The sequence below is a fragment of the Cetorhinus maximus genome, chromosome 5 (genome assembly GCF_964194155.1).
Source record: "Cetorhinus maximus chromosome 5, sCetMax3.hap1.1, whole genome shotgun sequence".
Taxonomy (NCBI): Eukaryota; Metazoa; Chordata; class Chondrichthyes; order Lamniformes; family Cetorhinidae; genus Cetorhinus; species Cetorhinus maximus.
Window position 1 is genome coordinate 127,275,119 of NC_135883.1, and position 17,823 is coordinate 127,292,941.

A 17,823-nucleotide genomic window follows, 5' to 3' on the forward strand; every position below is an offset into this window, starting at 1 on the left:
ATTTTCAGTGTTTAGCCAATCTCGTATCCACTCATTTCTTATGCAATTTCATAAGCAGCCAGCAGGTGGTATGTTTGCCCAGCAGCAAAGGGCTGAACTGAATGCTTATTTAATACCAGATCAGCCATGATCTTATCGAATGACAGAGCAGGCTTATGGGGAGAATGGCCTATTACTGCTCTTAAGTCCTACGTTTGTAAGCCTATACCTGATGGGCTTTAAATATTGCCTAAGTGAGCCAAGAGCTGATGAACTCTTCCGAATATTTCCTTCTGTGCAAAATTACATTTGTTTTTAATCCAGACACAATAGCCCTGACTTTCTGAAGCCTTGCCAGCGGCCTGGGGTTTCTCTGGCAGTGTGCGTCATTTAATAATATCTAGCAAGCACCCTTGCTTACCACTTCAGCATGACATGATCCAATGGTTGAATTAGAGAGTCATTTGCACAGTTTTTGACCAAAAGTCAAACTAGGTTGGCTAGTCCGCCACATTGTTTTGCACTGTTATGAAATTCTGCCAGGTGCAAAAATATGTCATTAGCATGAGTAGTATCAGATTGGTAAATGGGCGCAGTTTCAACATCTTTCGAGAATATTCACTGAAGATAGCTGTGGTATTCTAACCCACAACAACACAACAGTGGTTTCCTTCAACATGCTCAGAAAATTCAGACAATGATGTGTAAAGATTTGGAAATCTCGGTGCAGTAATAGTGTTTCAGCAAATCAGTGGCCAGTGTAAGGGTTCAGCTTCAATCGTGGGACAGGAAATGACAGATTGCTGCCATCAAATACTGTTACCACCCACTGCCAGGTGAGGTTCCCCAAAGTTGCTGTTGCAGGCGAGACCCCTCAAGTTGTCATCATTTGGCTGGGACACCTCCAAATTGTTACGCCCCGGGTGAGGAGGGATGAACTGGCTCCCGGTCTTTATTCAGCTCCCCCACTTCTGCTGCTCACAACAAGATTTCATCTAAAAAGGATCCCTTGCGTAGACACCTTTTTCCCAGACCCAATTGTTTTGGTTTTGAAGGAGCCAATTTTATCAGACTTCCTTGAGTTAGAGCTAAGTGTAAGTTTATTAACTACTAAAGGCAAGAACGGATAAAACACATGCATATACGGTCATACAGGTTAAAAGTAAGAATTTAGCTTAAAGTAAATGAATATTATTTTTTATTCATTAATGGGATGTGGGCTCCACTGGCTGGGCCAGCATTTATTGCCCATCCCTAGTTGCCCTTGAGAAGGTGGTGGTGAGCTGTCTTCCTGAACCGCTGCAGTCTGTGTGGTGTAGGTACACCCACAATGCTGTTAGGAAGGGAGTTCCAGGATTTTGTCCCAGCGATAGTGAAGGAACGATGATATATTTCCAAGTCAGGCTGTTGAGTGGCTTAGGAGGGGAAGTTCAAGGTGGTGGTGTTCCCATCTATCTGCTGCCCTTGTCCTTCTAGATGGTACTGGCCGTGGGTTTGCAAGGGGCCGTGGTGCAGCAGTGCATCTCGCAGATGGTACACACTGCTGCAACTGTGCATCGGTGGTGGAGGGAGTGAATGTTTGTGGATGTGGTGCCAATCAAGCGGACTGCTTTGTCCTGGACCGTGTCAAGCTTCCTGAGTGTTGTGGGAACTGCACACATCGAGGCAAGTGGGGAGTATTCCATCACACTCCTGACCTGCGCCTTGTAGATATTGGACAGGCTTTGGGGAGTCAAGAGGTGAATTACTTGTCACAGGATTGCTAGCCTCTGACCTGCTCTTGTAGCCACAGTATTAATATAGCTAGTCCAGTTCAGTTTCTGGTCAATGGTAAGCCCCAGGATGTTGATAGTGGGGGAATTCAGTGATGGTAATGCCATTGAATGTCAAGGGGTGATGGTTAGACTCTTTCTTGTTGGAGATGGTCATTGCCTGGCACTTGTGTGGTGCGAATGTTACTTGCCACTTGTCAGCCCAAGCCTGGGTATTGTCCAGGTCTTGCTGCATTTGGACATGGACAGCTTCAGTATCTGAGGAGCTGCAAATGGTGCTGAACATTGTGCAATCATCAGCAAACATCCCCACTTCTAACCTTATGATGGAAGGAAGATCACTGATGAAGCAGCTGAGGATGGTTGGGTTGAGGACGAGGACACTGCCCTGAGGAACTCCTGCGATTATGTCCTGGAGCTGAGATGACTGACCTCCAACAACCACAACCATCTTCCTTTGTGCTAGGTATGACTCCAACAAGGGCAAAGTTTTCCCCTTGATTCCCATTGACTCCAGTTTTGCTAGGGCTCCTTGGTGCCACACTCAGTCAAATGCGGCCTTTATTTCAAGGGCAGTCACTCTTGTAAGTGAATATATATATATATATATATTTTAAAAAGTATACGGAATAGCCCTTGACTCATGGGGAGTAGGTGATTGAGCGTTGTGGCCATTGCGATTTGAGGTTCCAGTAGAATTGACTCCAGTAGAGGAATAGTCGATTTCGAGGTTCCAGTAGAGTTGCTTCCAGTAGATGAATAGTCAGTTTTGAGTTACCAGTAGTGGTGAATTTGGTAGAGAGGGAGAGGGATCTGGATGCCTGAAAACTGGTGATTTGCAGGGGTACCGTGTGTGGCTGTTACTTCTGAGTCAAACTTCCAGCACTTGCTCTCTCTCAGAACACCCACTAACAGTCAGACCCTAGGGCAGCTTTTCATCTCACTTTTAACCCCTCCTCTGTATATTCCAAGCGGGAAGTGAATTCACAAATGTGTCTGGACATTGCTCACAGGATTTCTTGATGAGATGATACTCATCCCCCATTATGTCCCATTGTCTCTACCAGAGGGAGCAATTAGTTTCTGGATGTCTTTAGAAGTACCATGTCTGACAACAGGCTGGGAATCCCTTCCCTCTTAGGGAGTCACCCTGCAGCATTCCAGCCTGTGGCTTGTGCATTTTTAAAAACCCAGATCTTATTATTAAAGTCCAACGCAATTTGGTGTTTTTTTCCTTACCATGCCAGTACCAACGTCTAGCTGTCTCTGGACAAGTAACTGAGGCATCACTGCAAAGTCCCTGCAGGTTACTCTTGGCACAAATGTAGGAATGTCTTAGTCTCCAACAAGATAAGGTAAGCTTAAATCAGAAGCAGGTTTCAACAACCCTCTATTCCTACTAGTAATGCACTAGAAAAGTAGCACATCACCACATTTTTCTTTTATTCATTTACAGGATATGGACATCGCTGGCTAGGGCAGCATTTATTGCCCATCCCTAGTTGCCCTTGAGAAGTTGGTGGTGAGCTGCCTTCTTGAACCGCTGCAGTCCCTGTGGTGTAGGTACACCCACTGTGCTGTTAGGGAGGGAGTTCCAGGATCTTAACCCAGCGACTATAAAGGAATTGCAATATATTTCCAAGTCAGGATGATGAGTGGCTTGGTGTTGGTGTTCTCATGTATCTGCTGCCCTTGTCCTTCTAGATGGTAGTGGTCGTGGGTTTGGAAGATGCTGTCTAAGGAGCCTTGGTGAGTTTCTGCAGTGCATCTTGTAGATGGTATACACTGCTGCCACTGTGCGTCGGTGGTAGAGGGAGTGAATGTTTGTGGGTGGGGTGCTAATCAAGTGGGCTGCTTTGCCCTGGATGGTGTCGAGCTTATTGAGTGTGGTTGGAGCTACACTCATCCAGCCAAGTGGAAAGTATTTCATTGCACTCCTGACTTGTGCCTTGTAGATGATGGGAAGGCTTTGTGGAGTCAGGAGGTGAGTTACTCGCTGCAGGATTCCTAGTATCTGACCTGCTCATGTAGCCACAATAGTTATATGGCTAGTCCAGTTTAGTTTCTGCTCAATAGTAACCCCCAGGATGTTAATAGAGGGGGATTCAGCAATGGTAGTGCCATTGAATGTCAAGGGGTAATGGTTAGATTCTCTCTTGTTGGAGATGGTCATTGCCTGGCACTTGTGTGGCGTGAATGTTACTTGCCACTTGCTAGCCTAAGCCCGGGTATTGTCCAGTCTTGCTGCATTTGGACATGGGCTGCTTCAATAACTGAGGGGTCATGAATGTTGTTGAACATTGTGCAATCACCAGCTAACATCCCCACTTCTGACCTTATGATGGAAGGAAGGTCATTGATGAAGCAACTGAAGATGACTGGATCCTGTTTTGCTAGGACTCCTTGATACCACATTTGGTCAAAATCAAGGAAAATAAGAATAGTGCAGGAAGGTGAAGTTGAGATGGAAGATCAACCATGATCTTATTGAATGACAGAGCAGGCTCAAAGGCCAGATGGCATACTCTTGCTCTTAGTCACATTATGTTCTGAATGACTTCCTTCTGTACTGTAAATTTCTTTGATTCTATGATCTGTTACATGAAGGTTACACATTATACAAAGGTCTTCATGAAAAATCAATGTTAAATCTCAGACTCTATATCCATAACTCTAGTGTCATTGTCAGACTAACAGAGAGACAGCCCTCACAGTAAGCAAGCAATGCCAATTCACATAATGGGTAACCTTTACCTTCAGAAGGTCCCCCTTTACCAACTCTAATGTTAACTAGAAAGTAGCAAGAATATTTGAACCAATTCACCTTGAACTGAAGTCCCAGCACTCTCTCTGCAACCTCTTCAGTGACATGAGCACATTGCACCAACAATGTGTTAATACTGCAATTCCTTGAGTGCCCAATCTGACAACTTAATTGTCCCAACACAAACACAGGAATTAATTTTGACTTTGGCCGAAAATGTAAAACAACCGATATTGAATCAGCCGCCAGATATATACATCTTCATTTCCATTGACGCTAAAATTCCACTTAGCGCATTCGTGTTCACATTTTAAATTCTCCATTCGGCAATTCTGTTACTGTTAGGGAATGGCAGGGGGGGATGTGATATACTACACTCTAAACATTTCTGGGCACTATTGTGCAATTGCCAGTTTTGACAAAAGGTCACTGATCTGAAAAGTCGATCCTATCTTCCTCTTTCCACAAAGACTTCTTGGTCTGGGGAATGTTACTCGCATTTTCTGCTTTTATTGCACAACTGTCACCTGTGAATTATGCTGACAGCAAGTTCTAGGCATATACATATTATACATGTGGGCTGAAAAATGATGGGTTTTAGCAACTGAAACTGTTCTATTAAAATAATTAGTTCCAATACACCCAATGCAAACAGGCACATCACTTTTAACATGCCTGACATTTCTACCCTGTAAGCAGAAAAATTCTGACAATTGGATTATGAGTTTATCTGGCACTGCAGAATTTGAAATTGCATCCTCTTAAAATCACAGTTATTACAAAAAGACAGTGGGGCCAAAAGTTCACCATTCTGCCCCACATCTGTAATTATGGTGGAGCAGGATACTCTGGTAACCTGCGTGGATATCGGCACAGTATCCAAGATCAGCACTGGGGGAAGTCACCAACTTTAAATAATTGTGGTGATACCCACAATATCTGGGTGCTAGTTAGGAGGTGTTGGCATAGTGCTATTGTTGCTGACTAGTATTCCAGAGACCCAGGGCAATGCTCTGGAAACCCAGGTTCAAATCCCATGATGGTAGATGGTGAAATTTGAATTCAAATTGGAATTTAAAAGTTTGATGGTGACCACAAAACCATTGCTGATTGTTGTAAAAACCCATCTGGTTCACTAATGCCCTTTAGGGAAGGAAATCTACTATCCTTACCTGGTCCAACCTACATGTGACTCCAGACCTACAACAATGTGTTGACTCTTAAGTGCCCTCTTAACAAGGGCAATTAGGGATGTGGCCTAGTCAGTGACACCCACACCCCATGAATGAATAAAAAAAAACAAACCAATATTGAGATATGGGTTGCCTCACGGACGCTTTGTGCTCCTTCAATGACATGATTTTTAAGTGATAGCACTCAAAGTAGAGACCATGTCAAAATCAGGTTGGTAATTTACCAATTCAGGCCATCATCCTCCTGTTGTTTTTCTCATATTAGTAACACTGCCTGAAGTTTGACATACTCAAGGTATTTAACTCTCAGGAAAACAAGGAAAAAAGTATTCCGTGCAACTGAGGGAGCCAAAAAGAACCGTGAGATTAGCTAAGAGATCTTTGGAAGAGAGGATGATTTGTAATTGTGGTAGTAATAGCAGAAGCTTTATCAGATATATCAGAAGTCTGAAGGACCCTGTAGGGCCACTAAAAGGAAACTGTTAGTAGATTTAATGGCAAGTTGCTAAATGGCTATTTTAATGTAATATGATGTTTTTTTTTTAATTCATTCATGGGATGTGGGCATCACTGGCCAGCACTTATTGCCCATCCCTAATCACCCTTGTTCAGAGGGCAGTTAAGAGTCAACCACATTGCTGTGGATCTGGAGTCACATGTAGGTAAGGACGACAGATTTTCTTCCTAAAGGAAATTAGTGGATCAGATGGCTTTTTACAATAATCAGCAATGGTTTCATGGCCATCATCAGGCTTTTTAATTCCAAGTTTTTTATTGAATTCAAATTTCATCATCTGCCATCATGGGATTGGAACCTGGGTCCCCAGAGAATTACCCTGGGTTTCTGGAATACTAGTCCTGTGACAATACCACTAGGCCACCACCTCCCCATGATCCAGATGAGGAGTGCTCTGTATTGAATAGCATCATTAATATGAAGAGATATAGAACATAAGAAATAGGAGCAGGAGTAGGTTTTTGGCCCCTCAAGCTGGCCCCATTCAATAAGATCATGGTCAATCTGCCCCAGGCCGCTTTCGCGTCAGCTCCTCATAGCCCTCAACTCCCCGTCATCTTAGATAGATTAGGAGAGCTTAAATTTAAAAGGGCTGCCAAGTTGAGAAAATATCCACCCAAGGATGATTAAAGAGGTAGGATAAGTGCTCTGTGAACCCCCTGACTGTATCTTCAATAGTTCAATAGAGTTAGGGATAGTTCTCTTAGATTAGAGGCTAGTTAATTCACTTCCTATTTTCAAAAAAATCAGAATCAGGTAATGACCAATCTGTCAGCCTGACATCATTGGCACAATGCTGGAAGGGATCAAAAGAGATCTTTTAAGATCCCTTAAGATCACTAGTAATGAAAAAGGATCATGAAAAATTCACAATATGGCTCTGAACAAATAGTTTGTGCCTAACATATTTGATAGACTTGTTTGATGAAGTCACTTAGGGTAGTGGATGAGGGAAATCTTATAGACAATTATTAACCTGGACTTTCAGAAAATCTTTGGTAAGATACCTCATGATAAAATGTTGTGGCCTCAGTACAATTTGAAACATTGGAGTAGGATTTTTCTCCACTCCCACAGTCAAAAAGTTTAGTTAAGGAATGTGGTTCAGCTTATTAATGTTGTCTTCACAGTCTTTATTAATCACCTGAGCTGTGGTGTTGAGAGTTTGGCAAGTTTATAGATGATACCAAAATCCATGCAAGAGTTAAGATGGTAGAGGAGTGCAGTCAAATCTAAAATGATTTAAATGCATTAGGAGAATAAGCCACACAATGAGAAATGGAGTTTAATTTAGATAAAAATAGTGTCATGCACGTTGATAGGGCTAACTCAGAATGCATGTATCATTTGCAGGTAACAATACTAGAAGAGGTTGAAAGAGGAAAAGATCATGCTGTTACTGTATACAGATCACTGAAATTTCATGACCAATGTACAGAAATCGTAACCAATGCGAAAGATATTGGGCTGTATTAATAGAACCGTTCAGTATCAAGGGACATCATTTTGACACTGCACAGGTCACTGGTCCGGCTGCATCTTGAGGACTGCACTGTTTTGGTTTCTCCACACGGTGGTGATACAGCAGCCCCAGAAAGGATAGGTTAAAGCTACGAGAATGATTCCTAAACAAAAACAAAAATACCTGGAAAAACTCAGCAGGTCTGACAGCATCTGCGGAGAGGAACACAGTTAACGTTTCGAGTCCATATGACTCTTCAACAGAACTAAGGAAAAATTGAAAAGACGTGAAATATAAGCTGGTTTAAGGGGGGGTGGAACAAGTAGAGCTGGATAGAGGGCCAGTGATAGGTGGAGATTGCCAAAAGATGTCATAGACAAAAGGTCAAAGAGGTGTTGAAGGTGGTAATATTATCTAAGAAATGTGCTAATGGGGACATTAAGGGTAGAAAGCAGGACGAGCAAGGTACAGATAGCCCTAGTGGGGGTGGGGTGGTGGGAAGGGATCGAAATAGGCTAAAAGACAAAGATAAAACAATGGATGGAAATACATTTAAAAATAATGGAAATAGGTGGGAAAAGAAAAATCTATATAAATTATTGGAAAAAAAGGGAATCGAAAAGGGGGTGGGGATGGAGGAGAGACGTCATGATCTAAAATTGTTGAACTCAATATTCAGTCCGGAAGGCTGTAAAGTGCCTAGTCGGAAGATGAGGTACTGTTCCTCCAGTTTGCGTTGAGCTTCACTGGAACAATGCAGTAGGCCAAGGACGGACATGTGGGCATGAGAGCAGGGTGGAGTGTTGAAATGGCAAGCGACAGGGAGGTCTGGGGCATGCTTGAGGACAGAGCAAAGGTGTTCCGCAAAGCGGTCACCCAGTCTGCGTTTGGTCTCTCCAATGTAGAGGAAACCGCATTGGGAGCAGCGAATACAGTAGACTAAATTGAGGGAAGTGCAAGTGAAATGCTGCTTCACTTGAAAGGAACGTTTGGGCCCTTGGACGGTGAGGAGAGGGGAAGTAAAGGGGCAGGCGTTGCAATTTCTGCGGTTGCATGGGAGGGTGCTGTGGGAGGGGGTTGAGGTGTAGGGGGTGATGGAGGAGTGGACCAGGGTGTCCCGGAGGGAACGATCCCTGCGGAATGCCGCCAGGGGTGGTGAAGGGAAAATGTGTTTGGTGGTGGCATCATGCTGGAGTTGGCGGAAATGGCGGAGGATGATCCTTTGAATGCGGAAGCTGGTGGGGTGATAAGTGAGGACAAGGGGGACCCTATCATGGTTCTGGGAGGGAGAGGAAGGTGATTCCTAACTTAGGCTCAAGAACCTTGGTCTATTTACTTTAAAGTAGCATATTGGTGATCTGATACAGGTCTGTAAAATAATTAAAGGGCTGGATAGCATCCCTATTGATAGACAGATCCATTTTGACTACCTGGGCAGACCCAGAGGACATGAATTTAAACTAAAGCTAGGTATAGAATCATGGGCCTGAATTTTTAGTCTGGCACAGGAGTGCGATCGGCGGGCCCGAAAGCAGACGTGCAATCCGCTGCTGCCCACATCCGGCTCCCGACCTCAATTTCATGCTGGATGGCCAATTAACTGCCAGCCAGTGTGAAACATGTGTGGTGACACACTCAGCGTTGGCAGCAGGGGTGGGAAGAGGGCAGGCGCCGGGACCAGTGAGGCTGAGTTTCTAGCGGGTTCCCGTATAGATATTCAGGAGCCTTCAGGAGCTGCATTGACATCCTGTGGGTTTCGCTGTATCAGGAAGGCATTGTGGTGTCACTGTCAGCTTTATGGCATCTGGATCTGCAGCCCATGCCAGGCAGGATGGAAATGCCTGTAACTAATCTGCCCCTTGGTTTCCAGAAGTGAAGAAGCAAATAAGAGAAGTAAAGGAGGTGTATGAAAAGAGACTGAAAGCTAACAAAAGGTAATCCTAAAGTCTTCTCTAGGCATATAAATAGGTGGCAGATAAAGTTCAACGCAGAGAAATGTGACGTGATTCATTTTGGTAGGAAGAACATGGAAACAATATATAAAATAAAGGGTATAACTCTAAAGGGGGTGCAGGAGCATTAACCCATTAATGCCCTTTATGGAAGGAAATCTGCCATCCTTACCTGGTCTGGCCTACATGTGACTCCAGACACACAACAATGCCATTAAGTCTTTACTGCTCTCAAGGACAATTAAGGAAGGGCAACAAATGCTGGCCTTGTCAGCAATGCTCACATCCCATGAACGAATTTAAAAATGCCCATTTGGCCCAACATCCGTGTGGTAAATCTATTGACTTAATCCCATTTCTCTGCTCTTTCCCAATACTGTAAATTCCCAGCATTTTCCTGCCAAGTATTTATCCAATGCCCTTTATAATATTATTATTCCATCTGATTCCTCCATTCTTTCAAACAGTACATTCCAGAATTTAACATTCACAGAATCGTTACAGCGCAGAAGGCCATTTGGCCCACTGTGTTTGCACTGACTCTCCGAATGAGCAACTCACCTAGTGCCATTCTCCCACCTTCTCCTTGTAACCCTGCACTTTCTTCCTTTACCAACTACTTTGAATCTGTGCCCTCTCATTCTCAATCCTTTCACGAGTGGGAACGGTTTCTCTCTATCTACTCTGTCCAGACCCCTCATGATCTTGAATACCTCTAGGAAATCTCCTCTCAACCTTCTTTTCTCGAAGGAAAACAGTCCTAACTTTCCAATCTATCTTCAGTTGTGAAGTTCTTCATCCTTGGAACCATTCTTGTGAATCTTTTCTGCACTCTCTCTAATGCCTTCAGATCCTTCCTGAAGTGCGGCGCTCAGAACTGGATGCAGTACTCCAGCTGAGGCCGAACTAGGGACTTATACAAATTTAACATAACCTCCTTGCTCTTGTACTCAATGCCCCTATTAATAATGCCCAAGATACTGTGTGTTTTATTAACTGCTTTCTCAACCTGTCCTGCCACCTTCAACGATTTATGTACATATGCAACCAGGTCCCTCTGCTCCTGCACACCCTTTAGAGTTATACCTTTTATTTTATACTGTCTCTCCATGTTCTTCCTACCAAAATTAATCATGTCACATTTCTCTGCATTGAACTTTATCTGACACCTATTTATATGCCTATAGAAGACATTAGGATTACCTTTTGTTAGCTGCCAGTCTCTTTTCATACACCCACTTTGCTTCTCTTATTTGCTTCTTCACTTTTCCTCTGAACCTTTTATAGTCAGCTTGGTTCTTAATTGTATTTTCTACCTGACACATCATAAGCACACTTTTTCTTCTTTATCTTAATTTCTATCTCCTTTGTCATCCAGGGAGCTCTTGATTTTGTTTGCCCTACTTTCCCTTTCAAGGGAATATACCTTGAATGTGCACAAATCATGTCTTCTTTGAAGGTAGTCCATTGATCAGCTACCATTTTCCTGCCAACCTTTGACTTTAATTGATTCGGCCCAGATGTATTCTTGCCCCATTGAAGTTGGCTTTTCGCCAGATAATTTTTCTTACTCAGGACTGTTCTTTGTCCTTTTCCATGGTTAGTCTAAAACATATGGTACAATAATCACTGTCCCTAAATGTTCTCCTACTGACACTTAATCCACTTGGTCCACCTCATTCCCAAGAACCAGGTCTAGCAGTGCCTCCTTCCTTGTTGGACTGGGAACATACTGCCAAGTAAAATTTTCCTCAACATACTCTAGGAACTCTTGCCCTGCTTTGCCATTTACACCACTACTATCCCAGTCTATATCTGGATAATTCAAGTCCCCCATTATAAGTACTCTATAATTTTTGCACCATCTCTGTAATTTCTTTACAAATTTCCTTCTCATTAGTCGGTGGCCTATGTTACATCGAGCAATGTAATTGTACTTTTTTTGTCTCTGAGTTCTAGCCAAATAGATTCTGTCCTTGATCCCTCTGGGACATCCTCTTGCTCCAGCACCATAATGTTTTCCTTTATCAATACCACCACCCCTCCCCCTTTTCTTCCTTTCCTATATTTCCTGAACACCTTATATCCAGGGACATTTAACGCCAGTCCTGCCCTTCTTTGAAACGGGTCTCTATTATAGCCTCTACATTATATTCCCACATGGCAATCTGCGTCCTGTAACTCACCAATCTCATTTACCACACTTTGTGTATTCACATACATGCCTAGTAACCCTGATTTAGACTATTATTTCTCCTTTATTCTGACCCCACATATTAACTTACTATTCCCTACCATCTTGCTATCTATCTCTCCAAGTATACTGTGCACCTTGGTAATTTTCTCTAATCTTATCTACTGGTTCTCATACCCCTGCTGAGTTAGTTTAAAGCCTCCCCAACAGCACTGGCAAATGTCCCGCAAGGAACTCTGTCCCAGCTCTGGTCAGATACAACCTGTTCGGCCTGTACAGGTCCCATTTCCCCCAGAGCTGATCCCAATGTCCCAAGAATATAAAGTCCTCCCTCCTGCACTATCTTTCCAGCCACATATTCATTTGTCTTATCCTCCTATTACTGTCCTCATTTGCATAAAGCACTGGGATAAACTGGAGATTACTACTTTTGAGGTACTGCTTGCTAATTTTCTACCTAGGTCCCTAAATTCAGACCGCGGAGCCACATCCCTCTTTTTACCTATGTCATTGGTATTGATGTGGATCATGTCTGCTGGCTGCTCACCCTCCCCTCTCTTGGTGCTTGGCAACCACTCAGTCACTTTGATCTTGATCTTGGCACCAGGGAGGCAACACACCATCCTGGGTTCACGTCTGCAGCCATAGAAACACCAATCTATTCCCTTAACAACTTGCTGTGTTAAAAAAAAGGCTCATGTCGCTTCTGGCAAAAAAAATAATCTCCTTACTTGTGTCTCCTCTGGTACCGATGCTTCTGCCACTTTAAACAGTTTGTCTTTCTTTAGTCTATCAAAACCATTCATGATTTTGAACACCTCTATCAAATCTCTCTTTAACCTTCTCTGCTGCAAGGACAACTCCAGTTTCTCCAGTCTCTTCACATTACTGAAGTCCCTCATCTCTGGTGCCACTCTTCGCAAGAAGGTAGCTCGCCACCACCTTCTTAAGGGCAATTAGGGATGGGCAATAAATGCTGGCCTAGACAGCAATGCCCACATCCCATGAACAAATAAAAAAAAATTCTAGTAAATTCTGCACCCATTCCCAAGGACTTGGCGTCCTTCCTAAAGTGTGGTGGACAGAATTGAACACCACACTTCGGCTCAGGCCCAACAAGTGTTTTATAAAAGTTTAGTCCAACTTCCTTGCCTTTGTGCTCTATTCCTCTACTAATAAAGGTAAGGATGCAACACGAGTATTTTTTTTAAATCCCAACTTGCCATGCCACCATTTGTTACATGCAACCCCAGGTGTCTTCTTTGCTGCACCCCCTTTAAAATTATATCATTTTGTTCATTTTACCTCTGCTCATTCTTCCTACTTAAATGCGACATTTCACACATCTCTATGTTAAATTTCATCTACCAGTCATTTCACCAGTTTGTCTATGGCCTCCCGAAGTCTGTTGCTATCTTCCCCAGTATTTACTACATTCAGCTTCATATCACCTGCAAATTTTGCAATTATGTTCGGTGTACTCAAGCCCAGGTTTTGAAAATATATCAAAACATCCTGTGGCCCTAATAAACGAGCCGTGTGGAATACCACTGTATACTTCCCTCCATTCTGAAAAGTAACTGTTCATCACTACTCTCTGCTTTCTGTTCTTTAGCCAATTTTGTATCCATGCTGCAACTGTCCCTTTAATCACTTGGGCTTTAACTTACTTTGTCAAATGCCTTTCAGATGTCCATATACCCAACAACTGCACTACCCTCACCAACCCTCTTCATTACTTTATCAAAATCTCGATCAAGTTAGTCAAGCACAGTTTGCCTTTAACAAATCTGGGCCTACTTTCATTTATTAGCCCTTGATTTTCCAAATGCCAATTAATTGTCTAGTAATGATGTTCTGGCCTGTATGCAGATTGGTACACTGCTATGATAACCTATGCTCACAACCCTACTTCACTTCATCAGTTGCTTGGATGTATAATAAATACTAACACCAAATAAAACACCAAACCCTCATTAAAAGGCAAGAATGAAAGCAAAGCAAACTGACTGTAAAACAAAAGATTGTATTTACCCGTGATGTTGATTTTGGTTTTAAACCAAAAAATGTGGAGACTGTGTTGTTTTCCTTGGATTCAAAGAAAGCATCATAATCCTGGAACCAAAAGAGAAAGGCATTAGTACAATAGTGTGGTATTTTTAAAGGCTAGAGCATATGGAGGTGAGAGGCGGAAAAGAAGGCAGGAATAGGCAGGTGGTGTAATTTTCACTGACTAAATTTATGCTTGTTGAAGATGCATTGCCTTCATGAAAAAGTGCTTACAAAATAGTTTTTAATTGAACAAAACACACTGAAACATTGTACCTCAAATTGATTTGGGATAATATGCTTGAGGACATACAGCTATATGATAAAACTAAATGCAAATATCATGTAACTAATTACTAGAAGGATTTCACACAATCAACTGGTTATATACTGTGGCCCTGAACAGGCAATGTAGATGCATTATTGGATTTCAACCTTAATATAATTTTAGGCCTTTAACAAGCCTTGTGCATAATTTATGCGCAGAGCACAGAGCCCTGGTATTGCTCTGAGCCTGCATTGTGCATACATAGCACATCAGACACATGGGCTGGAATTTTACTGGCAGGCTCTGGGTCCTGCTACTGGGACCAAATGCAGGCCCCTGAGCCCGTGCTGGCGAACGGCAGGCTCACAGTGGGGTTTTACCCAGTAGTGGCCAGTTAAGAAACTGCCACCTGGACTACTGTCCAATTAAGGATGGCGACCTGCCTCTCCTGTGCATCACCGCCGATAAGAGGTGGCTACTGCGGAGGCTGCAGGGAGGAGGAGGAGCGTGCCTCAATGTTGAGTTGCCCTTGAAGGGCTACTGAGAATTTTTTTTCCACTTGCCTGGGCAGGCCCCAGCAACTGGAGGCCACAGAGGTGGCCATTGCCACTAAGAGCTCCTGTCTGGGACATGGAGCCTCGGGGAAGGAAGGTTCCCCCCACCCAACCCCGGGAAATAGTTGATCTTGCAGATGACAGAAAGATGTTCCGATGCCAGTAAAATGGGTGTTATAGGCCAGTCAATTGGATTAATTGGCTGCCCACCTCCGGTCAGTGGGTGGCTGAGCTGTTGCTATTCCTGCCTTTTGAAATACCCAGTGGCAGCAGAAAGATGTTATAAGGTTGTATGTTGTCTCATGAAGAGGTCTAGAGGCTTGTATGATTGAACAATAACTGTTTATTAATAACATATAACTATATACATATAAACAGGATAGCACCTAGTCAGGATTGTATCTTCATGCCGACTTCTCCCAGACTCACTACTGCACTCTACTACTCCCATGTGACACTCTACATCATACTATGGGTGATACTGTTTCCCCAGTCCCACATTAACTCCTACAGTCCTGAACACCCTAACACTACAGCTTCCCATCTCTAGAGGGTTGGTAAAATCCCAGCCACGGCAGACTACAACTAACAACACAGGCAGCCAGTCGAAGCGCAATTGTTCCAATAAATTTTAGAACCTGAAAGTTACATATAATGAATCTGCAGTAGCCTGAAAAGTGAACGGGTTCATGAGGATCTTTGCCCAAACTTGTCCAATGGAATATCAGTGTGTGTTTGCTCAGAAAGTTGGGCACACAAGGAAATAATTAGGAATTATGATTCATTATTAAATCCTGGTCATCAGATTGAATGACTTATGAAATTAGAACTATTTAGTGCTTTATGAATAATCATTATTTTCATTTGTTATTTATAGACTTAAAAGCTGAATTATCACAAACTATACTCTCGAAAAAGGATTCTCCCCAATTTAAAAGTGAAAGCTTGATGTAACAATATTTATAATAAAGATGGTTACCAACTATTTACATTGAATTTAGAAGAACTAACACATACACACACACATACACAAGGCAGAATCTTGTTGAGGCATCGAGGGTCTTGCTGCTGGTTGGAGAGCTGGCGAGAGACCCGCACTGCCTCTTTTCGGGAAGGCCCGCCAAACCACAAGCCTATCAGGCAGCGGCGAGGCCACCAGGGGGCCCTTCCCTGGAACCAGGACCCAGGTGGCAGAAGTCTCGCCTACCGACAGCTGCTAGCCAATCAGAGGCTGGCAGCTCTTGTGCTCAGCAGTACCACTGGAGAGAAGGTGGCTGAGCCGAAGGATAGGCAGCGGGCACCTCCCCACCCTTCCCAAAGTTCAGTCCCCAGCTCACTGACTGCTTTTGCTCGAGGAAAGTCCCCCCTCTCCACACCAGCCCACCCCCACGTACTCCTCCTTCCCCAACAACCCCAGGAGGTGACAAGTTGGCCGCATGATTTTAATTGCGATAGCTTGATTTCCCATCCTGGCTCCTGTCTGCAATGGTCCCAAGGGAAGCTTCGCACTTGACAGAGTTCCTGTCAGCCATCTTGTTTCAAGTTACAGGTTTTAATAGTGTTTTAATGTGTATTTCTGACATTTTTGTCCACTACTTTGCAGTATTGTACTTCTGTGATAGGTTAGGAGTGTTTATATGCAAACTAAAGAGCCACACCTTATTTGCTAATTTATCAAAATTAATTGGAATTTTTACAAGCAAAACAGCATATAAAAAAAAAGGAGCTTTTACAATACAAACTTTCACAGGATAGAGCTCAGGAACAAGAAAACATCAGGGTAAGCTGTGGAAATCTGTGGAGGTTGGCAAGTTAGATTAAAACCTACCTGGCAATGAAAGATCAATGACAAAAGCCTCCACAGATTCTTGAGCAGCAGGGAACCAGTTACAGAGTTTTGCCATCTGCTTAAAAGACACCGGTGGCCAACTGCATTATAAGGACAGTAGCAGTCAAGGTCACCTCCTTCCTCAGCTTTTTCATCTTGGTCCCCCTGCAAGCCTACATAGGCAGTCTCTGCAGTATCAGCTAAATGTTCTGCTAGATGTGTTCAAACCCTGGACCGTAAAAGTACCACCATTGTCAAGTTCCTCACCATCACCATCTTCGGGGTTACCAATGATCAGAAACTTAACTGGATGAGCCAGAACAATACCACTGCTGCAAATGAGCCCGGCAGCTAACTCTCGAAGAGCTTGCTGACTGGCTTGTGGGTAAGGTGACCTTAAGTGCCAAGCAGCGCTCATGACTTTCGGTTTAGATATGAAAAACTATTCAAGTCTTGTGATGGCTCATTACTTTCCAACAGACTCAGCTTCGTGCCTTAATATTTTAGCATCATGGGCGGAATTGTCCGTGCCCACGAGCGTCAGGTGTGCTTGGCACTGAGCGCGGACAATGAGGCCAAAAATCGGTTTCACAATGTTGTGAAGCCAGTTTGCGATCATCCACTCAGCCTGTCAGCGTTTGCCGCCATTGGACGTCGGAACCGCATTGTAAGATATCTGCATTTTTAAAAAAATTATCAATACATGGGATGTGGGCTTTGCTGGCTGGGCCCAGCGTTTATTACCCATCCCTATTTGCCCTTGAGAAGGTGGTGGTGAGTTGCCTTCTTGAACCGCTGCAATCCATGTGGTATAGGTACACTCACAGTGCTATTAGAAAGGGAGTTCCAGGGTTTTGACAGTGAAGGAATGGTGATATATTTTCAAGTCAAGATGGTGAGTGACTTGGAGGGGAACTTCCAGGTGGTGGTGTTCCCATCTATCTGCTGCCCTTGTCCTTCTAGGTGTTAGTGGTTGTGGGTTTGGAAGGTGCTGTCGAAGGAGCATTGGTGAATTCTGCTGCTACAGTGTGTCGGTGGTGGAGGGAGTGAATGTTTGTGGATGTGGTGCCAATCAAGTAGGCTGCTTTGTCATGGATGGTGTCAAGCTTCTTGAGTGCTGGGCTGCCCTCATCCAGGCAAGTGGAGAGTATTCCATCACACTCCTGACTTGTGCCTTGTAGATGGTGGGCAGGCTTTGGGGAGTCAGGAGGTGAGTTACTTGTCACAAGATTCTTAGCCACTGATTTGCACTTGTAGCCACAGTATTTATATGGCTAGTCCAGTTCATTTT

The 17,823-nt window shown here is 43.6% G+C and overlaps 1 protein-coding gene across 3 annotated transcripts in view; it reads right to left on the reverse strand.

The window, feature by feature from the left end:
• Positions 1–17,823, reverse strand: part of sh3bgrl2 (SH3 domain binding glutamate-rich protein like 2) — an 88,895-nt gene that overhangs the window by 12,146 nt on the left and 58,926 nt on the right. For all 3 annotated transcript variants that reach the window (XM_078542468.1, XM_078542469.1, XM_078542470.1), the window contains one exon: positions 13,868–13,948. In XM_078542468.1, coding sequence (XP_078398594.1) covers positions 13,868–13,948 — 81 coding nt within the window. The remainder of the gene's footprint in view (positions 1–13,867; positions 13,949–17,823) is intronic.